Here is a 25,606-nt window from a genome sequence, read left to right as displayed (position 1 = left end):
TTTACTTATAATAAACTATTTCAGTTAAAATGCTCCTTGTATCTATACAACTCTTTCCTATTAGAAATAATTGCAGCTGAAATTATCTTGTAGATAAACAGTTCTGAAATTCAATAAAATAATTTTCCCTACATATTTCTTAATTTGAAAAATTGTTGGTAAGTGGAAAATACCATGTATGATCTGTTGGCTGAGTAGATACTTAGAGTACATAAACCAATCATGATCTAACACTGAATCAATATATTAATCATGTGTTTTTAATTGTTACTTTCAATCCTTACAGGGAAAACAACTGTTATTTTGTCTGTAATGTCTGTAATATTCCAGAGACATTTCATAAGCAAACTTTAAACAAAAGATATTGCACTTTCTGAAATGAATAAAGAAATTGGTTTGCATAACTCAATAAAGATCACAATATGCATCATAAGATTTACTGAAATTTAAGGTTAATCTTTTCATCTGCTCAAGGCAGAATGTGAAGTATAAGATAGCATGCAACAATGCATATCATAAAAATAACTAACACAGTGTCGAAGAACAAAACTCTGAATTATTTTATATTCTAGTATGAAAATACAGAAAATGACAAGATGATATGTTTAGAGAAACAAAGATTATCATAGCGATACTCACAGTTATTTATATTGACCATTCAGTTGTTTTAGCAAAGTAAGTAGTACTGTTCACTGATATTTGCTTACTTCGTACATTTTCATATCACAAAAACCATTCCCAACAAAACATTAACACATTTCTCAGGTCAGTAAACAATTACAAAAAGCAGCTTTATTTTTTCCCTGATTATTCCACTAGTGTACATTCTAATGTTGTACTCTGTGAGCTGAACATGAACTCTGTTGCCACAGTATTAATCCAGCTGGCTAAAAACCAGTTTTCGTTGCCATTTGAGAGTCCTACCTTGCCTTGCCTCCTGCTACCTGTCTTAAACATCTTGGTTGTGTAAGTTCCCTGACATATTTCTAAGCCTGTGTAAATGGCTTGCATGACTAAAATATTTCAAATATCAGTAGATGTGCATGTTTAAGGAATTACATTCATTCAACACAATATTAAAGAGAGTAATCTATATGCTACTTTTCACAGAAGTCAGCCAGTAAGAGTATTTCAAAATATAAAAATAGTACTAGAATTATGTTTTTAACTATAATGCTAAATTCTTATCTGCAATGAGAAAATAATTCTCATTGCCATGAGAACCACTGTTCAATAAAAAATGGGAATAAATATTTACTGCTAGTTAATTGTGGAGCTCATCTGGTCCTGTATGCTACAGAAAAGATATCTGACCTTTAAGACTTTAAGTTTTTCATTAACTTTTGTTCATTTATGAAAATAATACCACAATATTTCTATAATATTGAAATTCTTTTGGTTAATATAGATTCATCTACATTCTGAATTACATCCCCAAAATATAATTGTATTTACATGCTGAAACAGAAATGCGTTCCAGCCTTTGGCTTGTTTTATCATTTGAAATTGATCTGTCCCCACTTTTCAACTAGAAGTCAGACACTAAAAACTTGGCTGCCTCCCACCTTCTCTCAATGGGAAGAAACAATGCTTAGTGAGGACCACTCTTGTTTTTCTTATTTTAGATTTTTAATTGAAGTAATTGAATTAGAGTCTTTATTTTAAGGGAACCAGGCTGCATCATAAGTGAAAACTGGGGAATCAAAGCTCTTGAGCGATTTGCAGACTTTAAAGATGAGCAGAAGTATGCCTTTGGGGAAAAAACTTTGAGTGACTGAATGTTAACTAGTCATCTTTTTGAAACTTTGAAAAGAGTTGGGTATTTATATCTTCTTTTGGAGTGATACAAACATTATATTAAAACATTTTGTGTTTGTATTTGCTGAAGTTTATGATCAAAAACATGAACTAAGGGGCAATTTATGCTGAACAAAATGTTGAAAAACTATTTCTTTACAATTATCTTTTTGAATTAAACACACCACAACAAAGTAAAAATGGAAAATTCCTGATTTCCCATTTTCTTCCCACCACCTCTCTTTTCAAAGATGTTTGTTTTAAAAATATTTATAAGATCCCTTGAATGAATTGAAGTTTGATAAGCAGCTAAATTTGGATTTTTGCATGATAGGTAATGTATTTAAGGATTCAACAAACTGCATATAAACGGTTCAGGATTCTTGCTTTGAAAAAGAGTTTTACCCTTCAATATTCTAGTTTAACTTCTTCAAATCTGTGCAAAACTAGATTATTTTTACCTCAAATATAGCAACAGCAATTATTACTCCATGTAAACAGATTGCAGAAACCTGATAAATAATGTTTTTTTTTAAGGTTGAACTTAAAATGACTTCAATTGCGTATATAAATTTCAATTTATGAATTAGTTAAAACCCAAGGTAGTACTGAAATTCATTCAAATGATAAAAATATTATTTTAATAATAAAATGAAGGTCACAATAATTAGGTTTTATATTTGAGGTCAACAGAAGCATACACTTGAAAGAAAATACCTTACAGGTAAAGGGAAATGGAATTTTCCTAACATATCCTTCAATACAAAACACTAACTCTTAATTTTCATGCAATTGTCCATTATTATACAAAATGATCACATTGCACATGGATCTTTTAACAGCCATCCTGTCAGGCTCTTTCTAGCTCCAACACTACAATGGCTCCTTCTTTGGTAGATACACATTCATACAAAAAAAATCCATTCATTCCGGATTTCCCGATCATAGTGTTTCATTATGCTTTAAGTGCAGTGGTCAAACCTGATGTTCAGCTAACATTTTTATTTAATGTTAATGTTTTATATAGTCAACAAAATTAATTTCTTCATGAAGTATTCTGAAATCCTATAAACACAGAGCCTGACAGCCACTGGATGTTTTCTATCAATTTAATGGGTATTGAGTCAGCTCTGTACTTCATATTTTTTTATTCCAATACTATGAAAAGCAATGAACACTGAAAAACAGATATTATTCATTGCAATCTATTTAATTATTTTAAATAAACAGGTAAAACAAGCTTCTCATTTAAATGAAGACTCATTACATCGGTACTATGTGCAAAGGGCCTTTAGAATAAATGAAAGAGAGAACCTTAAACTACAATACAAAGAGAGCATAAGCTAATCTTTCATACCATAACAATTAAGAGAAATCATCATATCAGTTTTATAAATAGAAGGGAATACCACTGTAGCGTTGTTTGTATTTCTTTTTACCTTCTGCATCAGTTAATCCCACTCCTGACTGCTTTATTGGTTCTTGTCCATTCTGGCTCATCTTCCCTCTGTTAAAAAAAGAATATGGTCATATCTGTCAATAAGACCATGAAGAGATCAGATTTAAACAAATGATATACTCAAGCCAAAAAATCTTGTCTCAGTAAAAGAACTTTATTGAAAAGAAATGAAATAAATGTGTATATATATATATGTAAATTCAAGAAAATAAAGAGAACAGAAGCTTTTTTTCTATTGCTATTTAAACAGATCACATCACTTTTATTTTGTTGTTGTTTTTATTTTGGAGACAACTGCAATCAGATCTTACTGTGCATTCCTGAAGAACGGAGCAATCGGGCTGTTTGCAACCTGCCTGCCATCAGTCTGCAAGCAGTCTGCATAGCTCTTCGCCTCACTTTATACTGTTATGGTGAATGGTGAAATATGGAAGTAGTTGCTATTTGTTCTACAATATCATTACTGCAAAGGTAGATTTTGTTTTTGGTAAGTATTTTCCTTCAGTGACAGATTTTAGAATGCAGTTTAGATTCATCATAGGAGACAAGATATGAGATTTTATCTTAAAGCAAGGTGAGTGGAATAAAGCATGTTCTGGTGGACCCTGGATGTAGAAAGAATCTAACATGGATGAGAGTCTAGTTGTCTATTTTCAGCTTATGAATATTAGGTAAAAAAGTTTTATTTCCTTTTTTTAATCTTTAAACATACCTGTTGTAAGCTCTAAGGCACGGCATTAACCACCATCAAAAACACATCTGCTCCTCTATTTATGGAGTTATTTATGTTCGTATTTACAAAGTATATTACGTGCATGATAAAAGAATTATTAGGCCCTACATATTGTTCAGTTGATTTTACATTTGCATCCTAAATTAATATTATTTTACAGACATTCACAGAATTATAGATTGGCCTGGTTTGGAAGGGACCTCAAAGATCATCTAGTTCCAACCCCTGCCATGGCCTAGTTGCTAACCAGTAGATCAGAGATGCCCAGGGCCCTCCAACCTGGTCTTGAACAGCTTCAGCGATAGATAATCCACTGCTTATCCACTTCAGGCTGCAAGAGCACATTGCTGGCTCATGTCCAGATTTTTGTCCCCCCAGACCCCTAAGTCATTCTTCACAGGGCTGTTCTCACAGAGTTCTCCCAGTATCTGAGGTTGCCCCAACCCAAGTGCAACATCCTGAACTTGGCCTCGTTGAACTGCATTAGGTTTGTGTGGGCCATAATACTTATACAGATGGTTATACAGTAGAAAGGCATAGTTGTTATCATAGATGGAAACATATTTTTCAAGGATATTAAAAGTGAACAATAACAATAATTTATAAATTATTTCCTAAGGAGAAAGACTACAAAATGTATTCATCTATGTATAACCGTATAAAATGATTAATTTCTCTTGACATTTGAAACAATGTTTAGTTTTGGCAAGTATTAAAATAAGTTAATTCATCAAACAATTCCCATCCTGTTACTAATTAAATTATTTTTTTAATTTCATGACTAATCATTCCAACTAAAATAAAGAGTATAAAACTCAGCTGTCAACACTTTTCTATTGGTAGATCAGAAATTCATTCTAAACAGAGAAATCGCCAAAGACGTTTTTATATGCCAAGTCTTCCTAAATCATTTTGATCACATAATACTTTAAATTGTGATCAGTGGTCTCATGGGTATACTGAACATCCATGTACAGGATCAGAGTCCCTGAAGTAATTATGAAATCTGTGTGAACATAACACTGACTAGAAATGGGCCACTAAGATGATCAGAGGGCTGGAACACCTCTCCTATGAGGAAAGGTTGGGGGAACTGAGTTTGCTTAGCTTGGATAAGAGAAGGCTCTGGAGAGACCTCATTGTGGCCTTCAAGTACTTGAAGGGAGCGTATAAACAGGAGGGGGAATGACTGTTTATGAGGGTAGATAGTGATAGGACAAGGGGGAATGGTCTTAAAGTGAGACAAGGTTAAATATTAGGAGGAATTTTTTCACACAGAGGGCAGTGGTGCATTGGAACAGGTTGCCCAAGGAGGTTGTGGATGCCCCATCCCTGAAGGCATTCAAGGCCAGGCTGGATGTGGCTCTGGGCAGCCTGGTCTGGTGGTTGGCGACCCTGCACATAGCAGGGAGGTTGAAACTAGATGATCCTTGTGGTCCTTTTCAACCCAGGCCATTCTATGATTCTATGATTCATTGATTCTATGATTCTATGAATTTCAGTCAAGTATATATTCGGACATATAATTAGTTTTATCCAAATCTGAATACATGAACAGACATGTGTTTTGAAACATTCTCTCTGAACATGATTCTGAAGATGGTAACCATTAATTTTGTCATTCATTTTCACTAATTACTATGTAAAGCCCTTAAAAAGAACAAAAGAAACAAATATCATTTGTTCTCTGTGTAAATGTCTGACATAAGTTTTAGAGGTTTAAAATCTGCTCATCACAATATACTTTAAGAACACAATATTAATAAGAATGTGATGCAGTCCATGTAGCAAAAAAAATAGGACCTGGATATATTTTATTTAATTAAGCAAAATTCAGTGGAATAAATTACAACAAAGGAAAGGTTGAAAATCTTGGAGATTTATTCCTGCTTTTCAGTAAAGTGTAGTCGATTTAAGGCTTAGTAGTATAGTAAATTTGTCAACAAAATATCAAGTAGCTATAAGATACTGTCACCTTGATGATAATTCGCATTAAGTAATATTATGTAGATTTCAATTTAGCGTATGTGTACTAAAATCATACTAAGTGCTGCCTCGTGTTTCTGTACACAGGGATTTTATACACCTTTGCCTTTCTCATTAGGAATGATTGCAAAATATATATATATTTAATATTGTCAAATTCAATTAAAAGAATTTTTTTTGCCGCTGAGAAGTGAAACTCACTTTGAAATAAAATTATGTTGATTGAAAATTTCAATAAAATTAAGCAATTGGCATTCCACAGCCTGAGCTGGCATTGCTCTCCTGGAATCCATAGATGAGAGAGAAATCCTAGACTAGTTGCTGTTAGTTTTTTTTTTAGCCTTTTGTATGTTGTGATATTACTAATAAGAATGTTGAATATTTAGAAATATCACTGCTCTAGAGAACAATTTGAGCCTTTTCTTGTTTTCCTCTTTTTATTTTTTAAACTTAAGCTTTTCAAATCATGTTCTTGTGACTTCTATTTCTGGACTGCCAAGGAAAACATGTAACAGCTACTGCAGATACATGCAACAACCACTGACTAATATTTTGAGAACAGCCAAAAAATTCAAGCTACAAACATTAATCTGATGAAGAGAAATTACTTTTTGTTTTCTAAGGGAATTCCAGGAGATCGGTCTGAAAATCTAAGTGGATTGGCTTCAAGTATGGGAAAACTGCACTACAAAACCATAACCCAAGCACATCTCAAAATGCTTGCATCAAAATATTGGATATCTCCTGTGTGACAGCAATGAAATCATGAGGCTTAGGGAGAGGTTTTGATAGTTATTAGCAGTTCAACAGAGCAGAATGAAAGTATGAGTTCTGAGAAATTCTACACAGTTAACTGCTTTTCTACTGTGTAACTCAGGTCTGCAGAGGAAACTACATATGAAGATAACCAGCAGTGAAAGCGCTACACATAATCAGTGCACAGAGGATTCAGAATATTAAAGGAAAAGCCTTACATTCTTGGGATGGGAAACAGATTATTCTCTCCCGTGGCACTGCTGCTGCCTTCACTATCCATGCTGTATCCACTGCCAAAGCTACTGACTGATGAGCCAGTGGAGACAGAACTTTCTGCAGGTCGGTGGTTAGTAGACCTTGCTGTACGGACAGGAACAATGCGTTACCAAATGCCTTCTAAAAAATCAGTGCCATCCACAATAAGAAAAAATAGAATTTATCAAAATGATATGCTGTAACGTCTTTTACTTTTTTACTTTACATTCCAGTGTTGTGGTATCATCTTTTGGAGATAATGTTTATTTTCACATAGAATGTGGTCTAAACCAAACAGAGCATCACCAGAATATTTTTCTTCATTCATGATAATAGTTCAAATCAATGTCCTAAAGGAAAAGAAGACCAGGTTAGATTGATTAACACTGCTTTTCTGATTAAAGTTACAGAAGACCAGTAATTCATCAAAAACATTTTGTAGGGTAACCCTTTAAATGTGGTTGGCCTTCCTCTTTTTCTTCATGAAACATTCCTTACATTTTATGACTTTGAGGAAACTGAAAGGAAATATATGTACAATATCTGTAGTCACAGAATCTGTATGAAGACCTCCACCCCCTTCAGACGTAACAGTGCAACTGTGCTACATTTCTCAACTGCATTTACTCATCTGGATATCTCTTACTGTCTGCCTGGAATTTCAACGCACTACTTATGCTTAAAACACTCTGTCGTATGTCAGATGTATTATTTTGTGTTTTGGATACTGCTATACACTGAACAAATTTTCCAGTATTCAGTCTTTAGCAAGTTGAGAAACATATACAAGAAAAAGGACTCAGTGACATTACACATAATAATCAATTTACACAAACAGTAGAAAGACTATTCTCATATAAAATAATGAAATTATCATGGAAATATTAATAGAAATCTTTTGATTTAATGTTTAAGTTTAGCATAGTACATCTACTATTGTCATGCTTAATCTTTTCTAAGTGACTGAGCATATATACCTTAGATAAAATACTTTCCTTTAAGTTTATTATTCTGTGAAACCTTAGTGAGCTTTTCTCTTACTTTGGTGAACTGTGAAACAGTAATGCAAGCAGTTAAAAGAGATCCTTCTTTAAGTAAGAATTTAATCAAATATCTAAATGGAAATTACTTCAAATAAGAGCCAGAGCCCCAGTGGTTTCCTGCTTTAAGCTGGCAACCAAGGTTATTTTTGTGTGACTGGATGAATAATATTTTTGATGAAAACTGCTGAATGCTTCTTAATGTGGGACCAGGAAGTTGAATGTGACTCTTCTAACGTATTGTAAAATCAGATTAATAATTGACACTGGATGAAAGGAATGAACAATTTCACATGCCATCAGTCCTTGGGCCAAACTGTCTCATAAATCGCTTTTTTAAACTCTATTAACTTCAACTGTCTCACTAATGCCTACAGCCACAGAAAGAATCTGTCAATCAAAATTATTTTTAGACAAAAAAATATTTAGCTCAAATAGTAGTTCAACCACTCTCCTGAATAATACACAAATACTAGGATGAGTTCTTGATTCCGTAAATAAATTCTGTCAGATTCTAAGTGGAAAATAATGATCCTGATGTAAGACTTTTTATCCAAAAGAGTGATGAAACTGATACATTTTTTATTCAGCATTGTTTACAAAAAAAAAAAAAAAAAGTATATTCTTTTGACAGAGTAATATTCATCCACATATTCCCTAATGCCTTCTTGGAATAAGAATCATGATTTAAGAAAATTTGGCTTATGGACGCAGGGAAAACAGGTAAGTCTTGCCGTCATATAAGAAAATATACTGAATTCAAAGAAAAGAAAAGTATTGATATCAACTTTTTTTTTTTTTCCTTCAATAAATCTGCTTTTTCAATAAATTTTTTTTTTTTTTTAAATGTAATGTAGGAAGGATATTCACACAAAACCTTTTGTCATGAAGAGTCAAGTCAGTCGGAAGCAAAAGAGAAACAGTCCAGTGTTGTCAGCCACTTCAGCTATCCTCCTAGAGTGAATGGATATGGGGGAAAAGGAAAAAAAAGAAGGAGAATAATACAAAAAAGCATGACTGAGACGTTCTGTGAATAGAACAGCCTCAGCTTTCTCCTGGTCATTAAATTGCAGAAACTGTGTTTTCTTCCTTTCAAATGTATGTTCCACTTCTCAGGTATCTGTTTAGAAGTGATAACTCAACTATCAAAACACACTGAGAAAGACAGTTTGGTTTGTAATCCAAACAGAAAAATGTCTTTTAGCTAGTGTTCAGCATTAAGCTTCAAGATTTTGCCTTTACTTGTCTGAAAAAGAGTTATCTTGACTGGCAGTCTTGTGACAAGCCCTGAGCAACAAAGAGGGCTGACACCATCCTACACAGCAATGCAAGTCCACAGAAACCGGTGAAATTACAGATTTGCTTTGGGTATTTATCAGCCCAGACTATTCACGTCACACACACCATCTTCAGGCAGAAGCTTATCTATTATTCACTCTGTCTTGTCTTCTGTTTAAATGTACCATACTCTCATTGCCCCAAAATTACTGCTTACACACTTTTAAGAAGACTTTGCTAGCAATAAAAAGAAGTTCCAACTTGATCTATGAAGTTCTACAGAGCTAACTAAATTCTGTTGATGGGGCTGTCAGTTGCATGTTTTGTGAACTGCCAACAGAATAAAGATACAAAATAAATAGCCAGTAAGAAATGCCCCGGGACAGTTCTGATAGTCTCCTTCCTTCACTTTCCCTTACTCGAAACAGTACTTTAAATCATGGTCTCAGCTATTTCAGCTGCATTTGTATATCAGACACAGCTTTGACCACACACCAAGAAGCAATATTTTGTGTTTTCTACACAATGTTTTGCAAAGCAATTTACCATTTGAACTGAGTAATGGTGGCAGAATAGCACTAATCTGAAAATGTGGTGATGGTATTTCTTAGCAAAGCAATTCCAATGATTTTTTTATATATATTTTTTATTTTTATATTTTTTTTAAGTCCTCCATAGGCTTCAGCTACCATCTAATAGACTTTTGAAATAGGAGTTATCAGATGAAGAATCTGAGCAATTTCCTGAAATTACATGTCAGCTTAAAATGGTGGAAGAGTAAACAGCAGGAATAGTCAAAGCAAAAAGTGCCAACTTTTAGACTAAAACAGGACTCAAAAGACAGCCCCAAATTATTGCTGTCTGCAGAAAGTGAGGACATACTGTTCCTGTTTTGATAATGACTCTTGGAAATGGGTTATTTGTAGCAACGTGAAACCCTTTTATCTTGGAAATTAAGAAAGTGGTGGAGGAGTTTATATAAGACAGCTTTGGGCAGTAAATTACATAAGTGTGAAGGTAGTATTCTAAATTACTGTAGGAACTAAAAACATATTGCCTATCAAAATGTGAAAATAGGAGTATAGACAAGGAAATATTTAAATCCGCAGTCAATCCAGTACAAAAGATTTACAGAACCTAGGAATCAGTTTCCATTCACTTTATGTTGTTGTGAACACTAGTTTGCGATAAAGACAATTCCTGCTGATTTTAATATTTTATTTTATTTTATTTTTATTATTTTATTTTGTTTTTATTGTTAAGTGGTTAGAAATTACACAGTGCTGCCTCAGACCTGTATTATGGATTTATGCTGCTAACAATATCCTACTGGTAAATATATCAGATCACATTCTGCTGTAGCTTTAACCTGTTGCTGTACTGACACTTGAGACAAAGTTGAGACAATTCTTGAATAAGTTGGTGTATGCAGGAGCCAAAAGTAGGCATATTGTCTTTTGTGCTAAGGTTTTTTGAGCTGGAGGTCTTCATGAGGTGCAATTTCACAGTCTGTGCGATCTGAATACAGTTATTAAACTGTTTATGCACAGTGTATTAGTAACTTGCTATGTTGACTGTTCCATTCCGTAAAGCGATGCCAATAAAGTAGGCTGTGGTGGGTGTGGGTACCCCAATCACCACACAGAATCCTTGCAGGAATGGACTTGCAAACCGATGATACCTTCACTATTGTCTCAACTTTTAAAATTGTTGAATCATAGAGAAAACCTCTTTCCTACCAGCATTAGCTCTAATAGTAGACTATTCTCTGACCAACACAATCACTTGAGACACAAGTATTTGGGAAGTAATATCTTCCCACGGTATCACACACACAAAAAAAAGATATTGTGTGGCAATAGAAAATGTAGCAGATTAAATGTTCTAAATGAGATGGGGAACATGCATAAGTATTTTGTTCCAGAAAATGCTATGATTTTAAAATATCAGAAGTTTTGAATTGAAGAGGTTTTGGGTTGAAGAAACTGTGTCACACTAGGTGAACATACCTATTGAGTATAGTACAGAAAAAATGATAGAAACTGTAGCCACTACTTCCTTGTGATCTTTCTATTATCAGTTGATATGTTCGGATCTTTAATTGAAATACAGTGTATTTTTGTTTTTCTTGAATGTTTGCTAATTCAGCTCAGGAGCAGAGCAGTACTTTCCTCCTGGTGTTATTCTTACATGTGCCAAGCAACACAAGAGATACACACTAAAGCAGATAAAAGCTCTGATCTCTCTTTTGGCATCTGATCTCCATGTTCAAGCAAGAGTGTGTTGACTCAGTATATCTCTCATGAATGCCAGTTTGGAAGAGTAGAAAAAAAATCACTAGAGTACAATGATATTCAGGTCTAGACCATTCACTTAGGTATTCAAATACTGATATATTGTGCTCCAAGGATCCTGGGAAGAATCAGAGTAGTCTTCTAGAAATTCTCTTATTTGGTTTTAAAATATGTTCTTCCATTGAATATTTGTTATTTTAAAGTAATAAATTTAAACAATATAAATAATATATTTGGAGGCGAAACTAACACTCCTTCTGGAAATAAAGACAGACACCCCATTAAGTTATACTCATTAGGCAAGTGTATAAAATATCTTTGTGGATATCAAAGCTACCCATGAAACTGCGTACTTAAAAAATGGCCATTTGTGTGTGGAGATGGAGTGCCTACCTATTTCATTTGCTGAATTTACTTCTGTTGCTGAAGTGAAATTACGTTCTTCCTTGTCCTTCTCCCTTGCATTATTAGAAATTATTAAAACTAAGCCAGGTAGCTTCTTTCTTTCTAATTATTATCTGTCTTAGAAAAGGCTTTCTACATAAAATCAGGAAATAACTATTGCAGATGCACCTGCATTTTTATATACACATATACAGAGAGCCAGTAATTATAATCATAATATTTGAAATTGTTTAATTATCTGGAGAACTCTAAAATCATTTATTATACTTTAAACATAAATGGCCTACCAATAAATTTCCACATAACAGACAAGATCATTGTGTGGGATAAATTATTGACATAAAGGAGATGATGGGCTGATTTATGCTATCTAAAAGTCTGACTAATCTGGTGGATAAACCCTAATACACAGTTTATGTTGAAAGGAATGTGATTAATTTTATGTGAATGTTTAATTGACTGTGATTCAAATTTTTCACATAAATGAATTCAAATTAACTTAAACTTCTGTCTCCTCGTGGCTTGCATCCCTTGCTGCTTCCGCCTTAAAAGGGTTTACTCATAAACTTTGTTGTTCCTTTCTGAAAGGTGTGAGGGGAATGTATATTGTGCAATTTGTTTAGTTGCAGATTGCACTCTTATCCCTCACAGGCAACAAGGATGCTACACTTCAGGATATATTTTTAATTAAGTGCTGTAGTTAAATATTGGATTTTACAGATGTGCTGAACAAAGTCTTCTGTTGTGGCTTCACCTTAATTTTAAAACAGATCAATTAAAATACATTTTTTTTACTGTTTAAAATAAAGAAATAGTTCAGTCTAATAAACTTAAGGTGATGTACATCCTCCTCATTCACAGTATTGTGAGTGATATTTTTGTTTGATTTCCTTTTTACTTCTCATCAGACATACAATTAACTTAATAACTAACAAAATGTATTCTATGGGATAGGTCATAGGTCTAGAAGTAGAGAACGATTTCTCTGGTACATTCTTTTGTTTGGTTTTGTTTAAGTGGCAATCCAATGCAAGGGGAAAGAAAACCCCAACCACAACACTAAATTAAAGGATGTAACTCTTTCTAACGGTTCTCTTAAGTTATGTGTGAACGACTAATAAATATGCAGATAAATTTATATAAATAATCTAAATATAAACCTATGAGTAGATTTTTTTTTCCCATCACCATTGTGCAAATGCCATATATTGCTACTACTTGGCCTAAAAAAACAAACAGCTGTCATGAAATGTGCTGTTTTCCAACACATTCAGATAAATTGATATGATAAAAATAATAATGTTCTACATTATCTATAATGGCTTTCTTAAGAAAGGGCTTTTACCTTTAGTGACAAAAGATGCAAAATCAGTGCTTACTAACTTGCTAAGTAACTGTTCTATTTCATAAAACCAGATATCAATAAATTAAATAGTGATTGGGGTGGGTAACACAACCATAAAGCATCCCTGCAGGAATGGACTTTCAAATTGATGATGCCCTAATACTCATCTTTTAGAATTGTTGAATTAAAGGAGAAATCTCTTTCTCTCAGCTCCCCTTTTTCACTCAAAGAACTTTGAAAACAGATTTATCTTGGTGTCTTTTCCATTTAAGCTCATAAGCTTTCTTGGTTTAATTTAAACACTCCACTCAAGACAACTGATCAATTACCTTCAAAATTGTAATAATTAGCCCACTTTACATGAATAAATTACAACAAACTAGTTTTTGAATAATAAGAAGCCCAAAGTTCTCACAAGTCTGAAACCAAACTTGTCAAAATTGTGAAGGCCATTGTGCATTACCTGTATTTCTCCAAAGTAAAAAGACAAAAGTACCATGTCTTCTTATAGTAATTCCAACCTCATTAATATATCATTGATATAAATGATGGCTCTTATTCCTAGGACTTTGTAATATGCTTCTAAAATTGTTCTCAGCCAAATGTATATTGATACCTAAAATAATGTGTGTGAACCTTGCTTCAACCTCATCTCATAAGGAAAAGGGTTTAGCATTGTTTCTCTCAGCCAAAATACATTGTTAGACTATAAGTCTTTGTGACAAATGTCTTCAAACATGACATCATAAGAAATCATGAGTTATATAGATTTCTGTGGAAGACGTTCCAGGAATAGGATGGATCTTTCAGTTATGGTACCTGAAACTAGTGTCATGATCTACTCCAGCCTTTGCCTGAACTGAGTGTCAGAAGCTGAGCTGTAGAGTCTGGCCACACATGTGAACACAGGAATATAATTTTAAAGAAGTTTTCTTAAAGCTTTCAGAGAAGATACAACTCATTCTTTCTAACTGTGATATTTAAAATTACTAATTATATTTACCCTTGTTAATTTGTCATTTCTCCCTCACACTAATGACCCATTGTCATTAATCATTTGAAATATCATGCCCTCTTTCTCCCTTACATTCTCAGCTATACTTTATTGCCCATGGTATATATTAGTGTTAACCAAAAAATCTGCAATAATTCATGTAAGGTTGGAAAGGCAATACACACAAGAGAAGATATGAGAGTCCGTTCTCTAAGTTTATTTGGATAATACCTCTGATTCTTTGGAAATAACCAAAATGCTCCAAAAGTCAATAGAACAGTGTCAATTTGAATCAGCTGAGATTCTGGCTCTTTATTTGTGTTGAATGGTTAAGTTGATGATATATAGCATTTAGATTTGATGAACAGATGCCTACAGGTGGAAAGTAAGAGACTGATTGGAGAGTTGTCAAAAGATCGAGCTGTACATGGATCAAAACTTTCCTTTCCACTGGTGGGTTAAAAAAATTACCTATGCCTATGGCATAACAATATTGAGAGAGAAAAAATACATTGCTAATGTCCCAATTAGAATTCCAGAAACAAAAGGTGCTATTAGTTTTTTGTCACAGAGTATGTTTACTCATGCTTAAACAGACTAACTTGGTCATATGCTCTCGTTAGCTGACAACATGAGGAAAACTATAAAAATTTTCAAGAGAAGTCCTCCAGTGGAATGGAAGCAGATTATATGCTTTTTGTTTTGTAACATTTCTTAGCACAGTTTTTTTTTTGTTGTTGTTGTTTGATTGTTTGTTTGTTTTGTTACGTAATTATGTGCTGATGTGGAAAAATCAGAGTTCTTGATTCATGTTAACATTTACAGCACTTAACAAAAGGATAAAATAAATAATTAAATATTGCAACGAATTAGTAGACATGGCAAGAAGGATTTGGGATGCGTTTTGTTTCTTAACCATGCCCTTCTGCTCACCTCCTTCAGGCTTGACTGGTCCATCAGACATCACTTTCCTGAGGGCTAGTTGGCTTTGGTCTTTGTTGTCATTGGCTGGTGGAGGCAGATTGTCAGACTGAGTTCTTTGAATAGGGAGGACTCCTGCTATGCTGTGTCTGTGCTGCTTCCTGGCATGATTAGATTGACCGCTTTTATGTGCTGCTGTGGCAGTGTGGGTGAAATGGAAACCCAGAGTATGTATCCTCAGATGGAACCAGCTTAAATGTTATTCATGCAAACAGAAGTGTTCTTTTTTTTTCTGCATTTAAATAAGTAGTGTTTTCAAACACCAAAGAGACACCACATGCACAGCATTAAAGAGTACTAAAACTGGCTGTTTCTTTTATTAATGATGGTGAAGGCAAGGGAAATCATTTCCCCCTAGTTTTTGCATTGCACCATGGTAAGTTTATGGCATATCAACAAATCCTGAAGACAAACACAATGAATCCTCAACTAACAAACAGATACGGAATGATAGCTATGGAGAGCTATCCTCTTAAACAGAAAAGTTCTAATTTATTAATCTATTTAAAGATGTCAGATAAAACCCATCCTGACTCATTAATCAATGTGTGGCAGAAAAATTCCTAGAAAATCTGTATGACAACAACTGACTTAGCTCTGAATTCCAACTTTGATAACGTTAACACTGTCAAAATCTAGTTGTTAATTGTTTCATGTCCTTAATAGTTTTCTGTATCGCTGTTCTGCTCATCACTAACATGTTTTTATGGTAGAGATAAAGAAGGTTGCCTTACATTTCCTTTCCAAACATCATTAGATACAATCATGTCTCAAAAAACTGTATCTGAGTTGTGCTGTTAAAAAACTTTTCTTCCAACTTTAAATCTTTTCTATATGATACTGCCCTGCTTGAATACTATTCATAGGTATAGTTTATTGTTAGTGTGTTCTCAGTACCTGTGTGCAATTTGCAAAACTGACAACTGCATCTCTGTAGGTTTTTTGTTACTTAATTCGTCATTATTTAGTTATTGTAGTTATTTAGACATCAAAACATCATCACACAAGGAACTCTCTGTGAGTCATGCACAACTATGAAATATCATGGACCATGAGTGATGGAAGTGATGGAGAAACAGCCAGTTTCACTGCAGTCTATATAAATTAAAATAAATAAATAAAAGACATCTAAATACAAGAGTATATTGTAATTATATGTATTCACACACGGGCACACAAAGAAAGACATTGAAAGAGTGAGCACAGTGTGCCAAGAACAGAAAAGAAATAGCCAAGAGGGAAAGACAGCAGGGAAAAAGGCAACAGATGAACATTAAGCTGCCATGCTGAGGAATTTATTTGCGTCTTTTACTTGGTTGAAGGCGAAGCTGTTGGACAGCTGCTTCAGCAGCAGCGATGGCTGCTCCAGCGTCTTCAAGGTGTGTTTGAGTGACGCTGGTTTTGCTTTGGCTGCGGGATGGCCCATGAGAACGTAGATGTCCTTCAGAAGAAGATTTGGAGCTCCCTGGACTGCTGTGGGATTTCTCAATGGTGGGCACCTGCATGTCTACCAAGGAAATGGAGAAGCACAACTGTTGCATTTATTAAACTCATTTTCTTTCTCTCACTTTGCCTTTCAAGCTACATTCTAGAACAAAGAATAAAGATTAAGCTCTGCAACGCCATTCTGTATCTCAGGACATACTGTGATTAGGAAACTCAATTTATTAAGAACCAATTTCTATTTCCTCACCATTTCCCAGAGAGTAATTCATTTATTATTGGATTTCTAACATCTGTTAATTATTCTTTCTGAACTGGTCCACTGTGGTTGATTAGAAGTAGACTAAAGCCTGATTTGTTTCTTGCTTTCTACTTCACTAGCATGTGCAGAATAACCATATTCCTAATGCTGGTAATCAAATCTTAGGTAATGCAAGCAGATTTTTCTCTCTCCTGCAGAATGATTGGTCTAATAACTTCTGCACTAACTTCTGGTCTAATAACTTCTGATTTGGACTTAGATCTTATATAGACACCAATTGCTACCAAAACACGGCACTGAAATAGAAAAAAAGATGGAGCAAAGCCTTATCCTTCAGAGGTTTTCATCTGGGTTGTATTTGGGAATGTAATTGTGTTGATATTGCAGATGTTTCTTTAAGAGGGCAACTGGCTACTGAGTACTTATTATTAAAAATAAATAAATAAATATATTGGAGCAGGAGACATTGAGATCAATTCTCCTTTTGTAAGCACTAGTAAAATTCTACTATGTCAGCTCCACTGATTTCCATTGTAATTTAGGTATACTACAGCCCATTATTATTGACTAGAAATACAAAAGCATTATTATAGTATAATAGTTATTCTATAAAATATTAATGTGGCATTGATGGAAGATGAAATGTCATAGAATATTTAAAGAAAAATTGAAAGTTAAAGACGTATTGAATTTAGCCAAAGTTACCAGAAACAAAAACAAAAAACAAAACAAAAAAAAACAAGTCACAGAATCTACAGCAGATGTAAAAAGATCGTGTAGCTTAAAGCTTGCTGTTTTAATGACACAAATACTCAGTGAGCTTGTTAGCATTGATTGGGTCAAGCTAAGCATTAACTCAAGTCTCCAATGAATTAACCACAGAGAGAAATAAGTTTTTAATAAAAGTATATACAAACTTCATAACAGTATCTTTATTTTTCCATTAGAACTCAGAAATAGCAAATGTTTTCCTGTCACCTGGGAAAAAAATTCAAATCAAATGCACTGAGTTAATCCTACCCTTGGAAGGGTCTGGGAAGATTCCATGACTCCTGCTTTTGATGACAGATGGTTTTGGAGATTGCTGGCTATTCTGTCCGGAATGAGATTTCCCATGATCAATGTTCTCACTCTGTTCTTTTAAAGGGTACCACCGAGGAGTGTTATCAAGCTGAGAGACACTGGACAAGTCGATCAATACCTGTAATTGAACCAAAACACAACGTACAGCCTATGTCTGATCTATTAATGGTGGTGTACAGCAGAAGCATCTACAGTTGTGTTAGCAGAAGCCACAATCAAATATAAGCATTTCAGAGTATAAAAGGTTGGGTGCTCACAATCTTAACTAGCCTGATGTAAACCAGCTGTGGTTGGAAACCCACATTTATTAGTACATCATTATGTATACAGTAATACCTCTCAGCAAAATCTTGGCATGGAATATGAGCTTAGACAAAGCTCCGTATCATGATGACTAAGTAGGATGAGGAACATTTTGAGCACTAGCTTGATGGCAAAATTAAAGAGGGTACTCATCATTCTGCCTCTGTATAGACACATCCTAACAGAAGAATTGTGCACTTATTTTCTCCTTATTGTCAATCTAAAAAAAGTGTAAGTGCCATTTGTATTTAATAAGGTCTTTGGTACTATGAGACTGGGTCTTGTTCCTTTCAAAATTGAATAAATCAACGGAATTTGCAACAGAAAAAGAAAAGAACAGGGAAACCTTTGCATTTCAGTATATAGTCAATAGGCAAAGCATGAAAACTTCACTGGAAGGAAAAAAAAGGACACAAAACCATGATGTGGCAATGAGAAGCAAAACTTAGTGGGAAAAAAAAAACAAATAAAAATCTCAGCAGTTAAAAATCTGCTCAGTCCATTTGCATTGTTAGCTGGAGTTTGGAAAATTTCTTTTTAAAAAAGAAAAAAAAAAAAAAAAAAGAACATTATTATCAGAAAAGACTCTTAAAAGACTTGTGGTTCAGAAAGCAAAGAGGTATAAATTACTAGCAGGTCATCACAGTCCTGAATGAAAGAACGGACAAAAATAGCCTTGCATTTGTCACTAAGGTGAAAGAGTTAAAACTAATGTCAGATAGAAGCTTTAGAAGTGCTAGACAGGGTTTCTTTGGCAGTTTATTGCAAGACTCTGAATAAAAGAAAGCCTCTTCAAGCTTACAGATAGACAAGTTTCTTCATATATGATTTTTTTTTTTTCCTCTACAAAGTTAGAAGGTTTTTTTCTTTCCATTTTTTCTTTCAGCATCATAGGCTGTTTATGACTTGGCTTGGTCTCTCTGGTTAAATCTATAAATGTTTTGAACAAATTAACTACTTAGCATCCTCTCTAGTATGTTTTTTTTGGTAACAGTTTGAGGAATGACTTGGTTAACATGGTTACAAACTGTTCCAACTAGACAATATAAGCTAGTGTCTCTGTTTTGTAAACAAGAGGGTTTGTTCTCACAGATGTGAACTATGATACATCATTTGACTTTGGTGGTGTGCAAGCAGTGATGGTTCTATTCAATTTTCTAGCAGTCTGTGATGCTCAGTGCCATCTGTGCTCGTGCTTTTGTGCAAATCCTTTAAAAATTCCTTAGGGCACAATTTGGATATCCCTTATTTGATATTATTGTGCATTATTCCACTGGACTTCAAAATACTCCTGAAATACACTGGATAGCCTTCTCCATTTTTCCGTGAAGTACTGTTTTCATATTTAAGTTTGAATGATTTAATAAATAAAATAATTCTAGAGGTTGAAAACATTTGAAGGCAAATGTTTAAAACTTCCTCTAGAAGTAGCTGCTGGAGCATCTGTTTTCTAAATGTCATAAATAACAATGATGCAAATATTTAGTAAAACCTCAGGTGAAATGCTGAATTTAACAGGAAAACTGATGCAGCATATAGGAAATAAGTAATCATGTAGCTGCATCCCATACATTTATTTTAGTAGTTGTTCAAACAGTGACACTGATTGCTCAGCTTTATAGTTACACAACTGGAAACTGGAACTGAGCTGAGTGCATTTTTGCAAAACTCAAACGCAGACTGAACTGAGTTACTCTGTATGAGAACAGTAATTTGAGCAATTGATTTTTCTGGGCTTCTAATTATGATCCTTTTCAACAATAACATTTGTAATTACTTCTTTGATGTCCTAGTTATTGTTTATAATTTTCTATTGTACATCCATGTTTATTCAGTTGCTTCCAAGGATCCCTCATCTTATTTATTATTAATTACTACTGTATTCAGAATAAGTCTTACAAGATTTTGCTTTTGCTTATACACTGGCAGTGATGTTACCCATTTTCACTGTTAAAAAGGAAAGCTTGAATCAGCAAGATCAAATAACTCACCTTGCAGTTAGTTGCACATGCACTAAAACATGTCTCAATAGCATAATGTAATGACTGATACTAACATGCAAGTCATCAGCTTTCTAACTAGTCAGAACAGAGAGAAGGAAAGATACTTACTTCACCAAGGAAGTCATTCGAGGAGAATCTATCATAATCCCAGACAGTTACTTCCAGTGTTTTCTTTTTCAGCTGCAATTTAAGTAAAAAAATAAGTAAACCCACTGCCATCATAAACTTCAGAGGAAGTGAATAGTGGTTTCATTTTATTATCTCCTTTTTGTACCCGTTTTTCATAGTTGCCATCTAGGCAGTTTTGTCTTCCCATCAACTTTGATATCAGGAAAATAATTTGGGGCTATTATTTGCTATCAATATAAATAGGCCTGTGCTTTGCTTTACTTTAGGGATTTCCACAAGTTATTTGTGACAGCATGTGTGCCCACCACAAGAGCCAATGTGATTTTCAAAGTCCCATTACTGTATTTTCCTAGCTTTTTTCACCATCAGGATTGAGTTTTTGGACATTTGGCTAAAATGCATTAGAATATGGATTTCTTATGTATTATTTATTATTAAATTGAAACAATTTCACCTATGAAGATCTGGCTTTTATATTTCTGAAAGTTTAGTGTCATTGATGAGACTCTGCAAGCAGTCCAGATATGTAGGACAAGTTGTACTGCTAGGCATTAATGACAGCTATCAAAACCTAACATTTGAAGACTTTGTTAAACATGACGATTTTGTCAAGCACTCTTATTACAGGCTAAAACTAGAAACAAGACTTTTTTTTAATCACTGAGTATTATCAAGTCCAACTCCTGGTTCCACACAGGACCATTCAAAGTCCAAAGCCCATGCCTGAAGAGCATTGTTCAAATGATTTTTGAACAATGGGGATATGACTACTGCCCTCACATGCCTGTTCCAGGGTCTGACCATTCCCTTGGTGAGGAACCTAGAACTTTTTCCTAATACCCAACCCCTTGACACAGCTCCATGTCATTTTTTGGGGTCGCATCACTATTGACAGAGAGAAGAGATCAGCACTTGCCTTTTTGTGCTCTCTCATGAGGAAGCTGTAGGCTGCCATGAGGCCTCCCCTCAATTTCCCCTTTTCTAGGCAGAGAAAGCTAAGTGATCTCAGTCACTACTCATACATCTTGCCCTTCAGATGCTTCATATTCATAGCCATCCATGGGTGCTCTCTAAAAGATTTATGTCCTTTTTATATTGTGATGCTACAAACTGCACATCGTACTCAAAGTGAGGGTATACCAGAGCACAGCAAAGATAGATGATCCCTTTCCAGCACTGTGCCTGGTGTATCCAAGGGTATGGTTGGCCTGCCAGGGCACACTATTGATTCATATTCAACTTGCTGTTGAACAGAACCTCCAGACTCCCTTCTGCAAGGCTACTTTCCAGCATCTCATTAATGGTTGCCTCCTCCAAGGCTAAACAAACTAAGAGAGTTCAGCCATCCATCACATGTCTTCCTCTCTAAATTTTTCAGTAAAGGTCTCTGTATGAAAAGATAGCTCAAAACAGAAGAGCTGTCAACCAAAGTTGCTGGCCTTATTGGAAAGATTGACCTGAACGTCATCCCAGGGGTCTCTGGGGACTAATGGAAAGAATATTGATGGGAATATGAAGAAGAATGATTATTGGTGTAGAATACTGAGGTAAAAAGCTAGCAAGATGTTGGTGTGTTAATTTGTCTTGACATACAGAAAGTCAAAATCCTGAGGAATGAGATATATGAAATCAGACTGAAGTTGTAAGTGAAGAAGACTAGCATTTCCTCTTAAATTTTGCTTTCCCTTCATTTAACATAACAAAGATCCAGACATTTTTTAATCACTCTATATCGTCTTTAACAATTTCATTTTATTGATATGTATTATGAATATCTTGTGCTTCCCGAAAATTTTAGAAAATGAGTAAGTGCACAAATCCAGTTTCTTTGGAAAACCAGTTAAAATCTGTATATCTGGGTAAACCCACACAAAGGGAAATTATATTTTTAGCATCTAGACTGTATTCTTTGAGAAGATAAAAATATTACTTGACAGCTAAGATTAAAAAAAAATAATAATAGAGAGTAATTTCTTAATCTTTTGCTTTTTAACTCCTACCTAATTAGGGAACACAGCCTTCTTAAGAATACCTGCTAAAATTAAGCAAAAAGTTAAACAAGGGAAAGGTTCTGTCTTGAACAACCTATGCAGAATAAATGTAACATTCATTTTGCTTGACTGAATAAAATTTATTTTCTTAAATGTTCCAAGACAGCATCGATGTGAAAATAACCTAAAAACAAGTTGAAAAATCACTGTTCCATGCTACTTTTAGTTTCCTGGATTTCTACTAGATGCTATATTGAGTATATGTATTTTTGTCCTTGAAAACAGGAATACCCTAAATACTTTCCAGAAATGCATTGTCTCAACTTCTGCTATTCTGGGAGGACATGTTCATTTCTTTTACAAGTGATGACTGTGTAAGGACAGAGAGAAAAATGTACAGATCCAGAAAAAGAAAGAGAAAAAAGATGTTGAAAGATTTTTGGTGGAAACAGAAAAATAGAGATTTTCAAGTAACTACAATGCTACTTCATTAGTATTTTTTACATTAATATGATAATAAAACTGTGCTGAATACTTGCAGTATTCTACATTTCTTTCAGATATCTATTCTAAGCCTCTTAGTTCAATAAGTTTAATAAGTTCATAAAATATTTTGACAATGAAAAATCTTCTGAAGACCTTTATTAAGCAGTGTACGAAATGAGTTTCAGAGAGGAGAAAAATTTGGTTTTCTGAAGATATATTTATATATTAAAGGCAAAGAACACTGAATGGCTGGTGATTTTAAAAGGAGCAATTATACCTTCACAGCAAAGTAAGGTTTTGCCTTACATCATCCAGTTTCCTTTAGTTAATGAAACAAAAAGCTGAGATCTCCATCAGGAGTTTAACTGGTAGCATTACTGAAAATGATATTTCTGAAATAGTTTCCATATGAAAGTAGGTTTCTGAAAGTAGGCAAGGCACTCACAAGAAAATGAGAAAGTGCCCCTACAAGACAGAGAGCAGTTCAATCCTGCTAACTTTAAACACATGGTAACTATAATTTGAGCTCAGAACATAATGTGAAAATACTGTTACTAAGCCAAAACTACTTTTAGGCTTTGTCATGTGGATAAGAGAAGAAAAAGGGGGAAAAAAAGAGGGGGGGAGGGGAGGAGAAGAAGAGAGAAAAAAAAGAGAAGTTGTTTCATTTAATATTTTTTGAGAAGTAAAAATTCTCTTTAAAAGAGGATATAGAGAAAAAGGAGAATGAAGTGATACAATACTGCCTCAGTTAAGCCCTTAGATCAGTTAGGGTTATGAAGCCATCAAGAAATGGGTTTCCACAGACCCTCTTCCCAGATGTGATTTAAATTTTTCTGTACCAAGGAAATGAAATCTCTTCTGAATTTTGTTGAACAGATTCATATTTTAAATCTATTACTGTAAATTACTGTTAAGTGTCAACATGAATCTCTAGACTACATAAACATTTTTGAAAAAGAAAATGGTAGGATCAGTGTTTTCCGTGAACTGGCATGGATCTTTTGAAACCAAGAGTTATGCTGATACTTTTGGCATGCTTGTCAGTGTAATGCACACAAAAGATCATTTTTTCTGAATAAAAAGAAAAAAATATTGATATTATGAACTCTACCAGCAGTAAGGAAATAGTTCCAATTTTTTTTTCAAATTTTGAAGATTTCAAATGGCTTCGCAGAACTGCCACTAATGCTGCTTCCTTCATAGTAAGCACTGCAGCCCACACAAATATAACAGCAAATCACAGTGAATAGTACTATCAGTCACGCACCTGCTCCGTGGAGATATTTTTATAAATGACTGTCTGATTCCATTCTGGATTCAGGCTTTTCTGCACGTACTTAGTTCTTCGCTTGTACTCAGCACTGAATTTGAACAAAGGAAGGAAACATTACATTAATGATCCTTTGCTTCTTTCAGTTCTAATACAAAACAAAACCAACCCACATACACACACACACAAAGAAATCTCAGAAAAAGAATTTCTTCCCATGTTTCTCTAAGAACTCAGGGTTGCAAGAGGACAATGACAGCCTATGGCTTTTTTCGCTACACCTAGTATTTTTTTCCTGGCTTGGCCTTTTAAAATATCTTCTGACTCTTCAGTGATGTCTCTCTGCCTATAACTGTTTCAGTGTAAAGCATCAGTCAGCAAATGCACATATGCTTTGTTCTCTCTTTATAGATGTTTTACTCTGATTAGAAATGACAGTGATAATGCATTGATTTTTTTTCTGAGACCATCCTCTTATTAGCACTTTAAAGTAGCAGGAATCCATTATATTTATAGGTTATAGCCTCTAATTACAGGATTCCTATCTCACTAGAACATTTAATGAAGGCCATGGGGTATATTATATCCTGTTAATGATAGAAACACTAATTTCTTATTGATCCTGTTCTCTGAATCTGCCTCTAACCATCCTGGAAACAAACATAAAAGTACATCAACCTCATGATTGTTTTTATCAATAGCCAGGAATAAAAAAAAAAAATGCGTGCATAATCTGTTTCTAAAAAAGAGTTAATAGTGCTTTCTATTGTACTTTACATTTCCTGAGGATGCAGAAAGGAATACACAAACCTCTAATAGAATATGAATTCATCTAGTGCTGTGAGCTTTGATGTCTGATCTGCTTCCATTCCAATTTTAATTTAATATACATTTTAATGCAGATCTCAAAAGAGCTGGATAGGAGAACATGAAAAGCTTTTAATATTTTGAAAATCCAAAAAGATAGAAGGCAATGAACTTAGTTTTGCCACTCTGCAATTTAATTTCTCATTGACTTCTGTTCAAATCTCCCATACTGTAAGGTCATACATCTGCTACTAGAACGTGTCCAGGGCTTTTTTCCAGTGGTAATGCCAAGCAGAACACAATGACCTGTATCCGTTCTATTAAACTCTTATGGTATCTTTACATTCATATTTGGTAGTGACCTTTTCTTCTGATTTTCCCAATTCTGACTTGTGATTGAACTACGTTTTGGTTCACATTGTGGTATAGCCTGAGTTAATGAACTAGATTCCTTTCAAGTAAGATTAATTCAGAAGAAGCACATCAGAGACTCATTTAAATTG

General features: G+C 34.2%; 1 protein-coding gene across 1 annotated transcript in view; it reads right to left on the bottom strand.

Annotated features, from left to right (window-relative positions):
- Positions 1-25,606, bottom strand: part of PCLO (piccolo presynaptic cytomatrix protein) — a 332,768-nt gene that overhangs the window by 41,610 nt on the left and 265,552 nt on the right. The window contains exons 16-22 of the mRNA XM_085216368.1: positions 24,294-24,387; positions 20,526-20,597; positions 18,049-18,229; positions 16,636-16,830; positions 15,276-15,458; positions 6,950-7,091; positions 3,237-3,304 (exon numbers count right to left, since the gene is read on the bottom strand). Coding sequence (XP_085072494.1) covers positions 3,237-3,304; positions 6,950-7,091; positions 15,276-15,458; positions 16,636-16,830; positions 18,049-18,229; positions 20,526-20,597; positions 24,294-24,387 — 935 coding nt within the window. The remainder of the gene's footprint in view (positions 1-3,236; positions 3,305-6,949; positions 7,092-15,275; positions 15,459-16,635; positions 16,831-18,048; positions 18,230-20,525; positions 20,598-24,293; positions 24,388-25,606) is intronic.

This window comes from Meleagris gallopavo, chromosome 1 (assembly GCF_905368555.1).
Source record: "Meleagris gallopavo chromosome 1, MGAL_WU_HG_1.1, whole genome shotgun sequence".
Classification (NCBI taxonomy): Eukaryota; Metazoa; Chordata; class Aves; order Galliformes; family Phasianidae; genus Meleagris; species Meleagris gallopavo.
The sequence above is the reverse complement of the archived record's forward strand: the minus strand, read 5'-3'. Positions and strand labels throughout refer to the sequence as shown.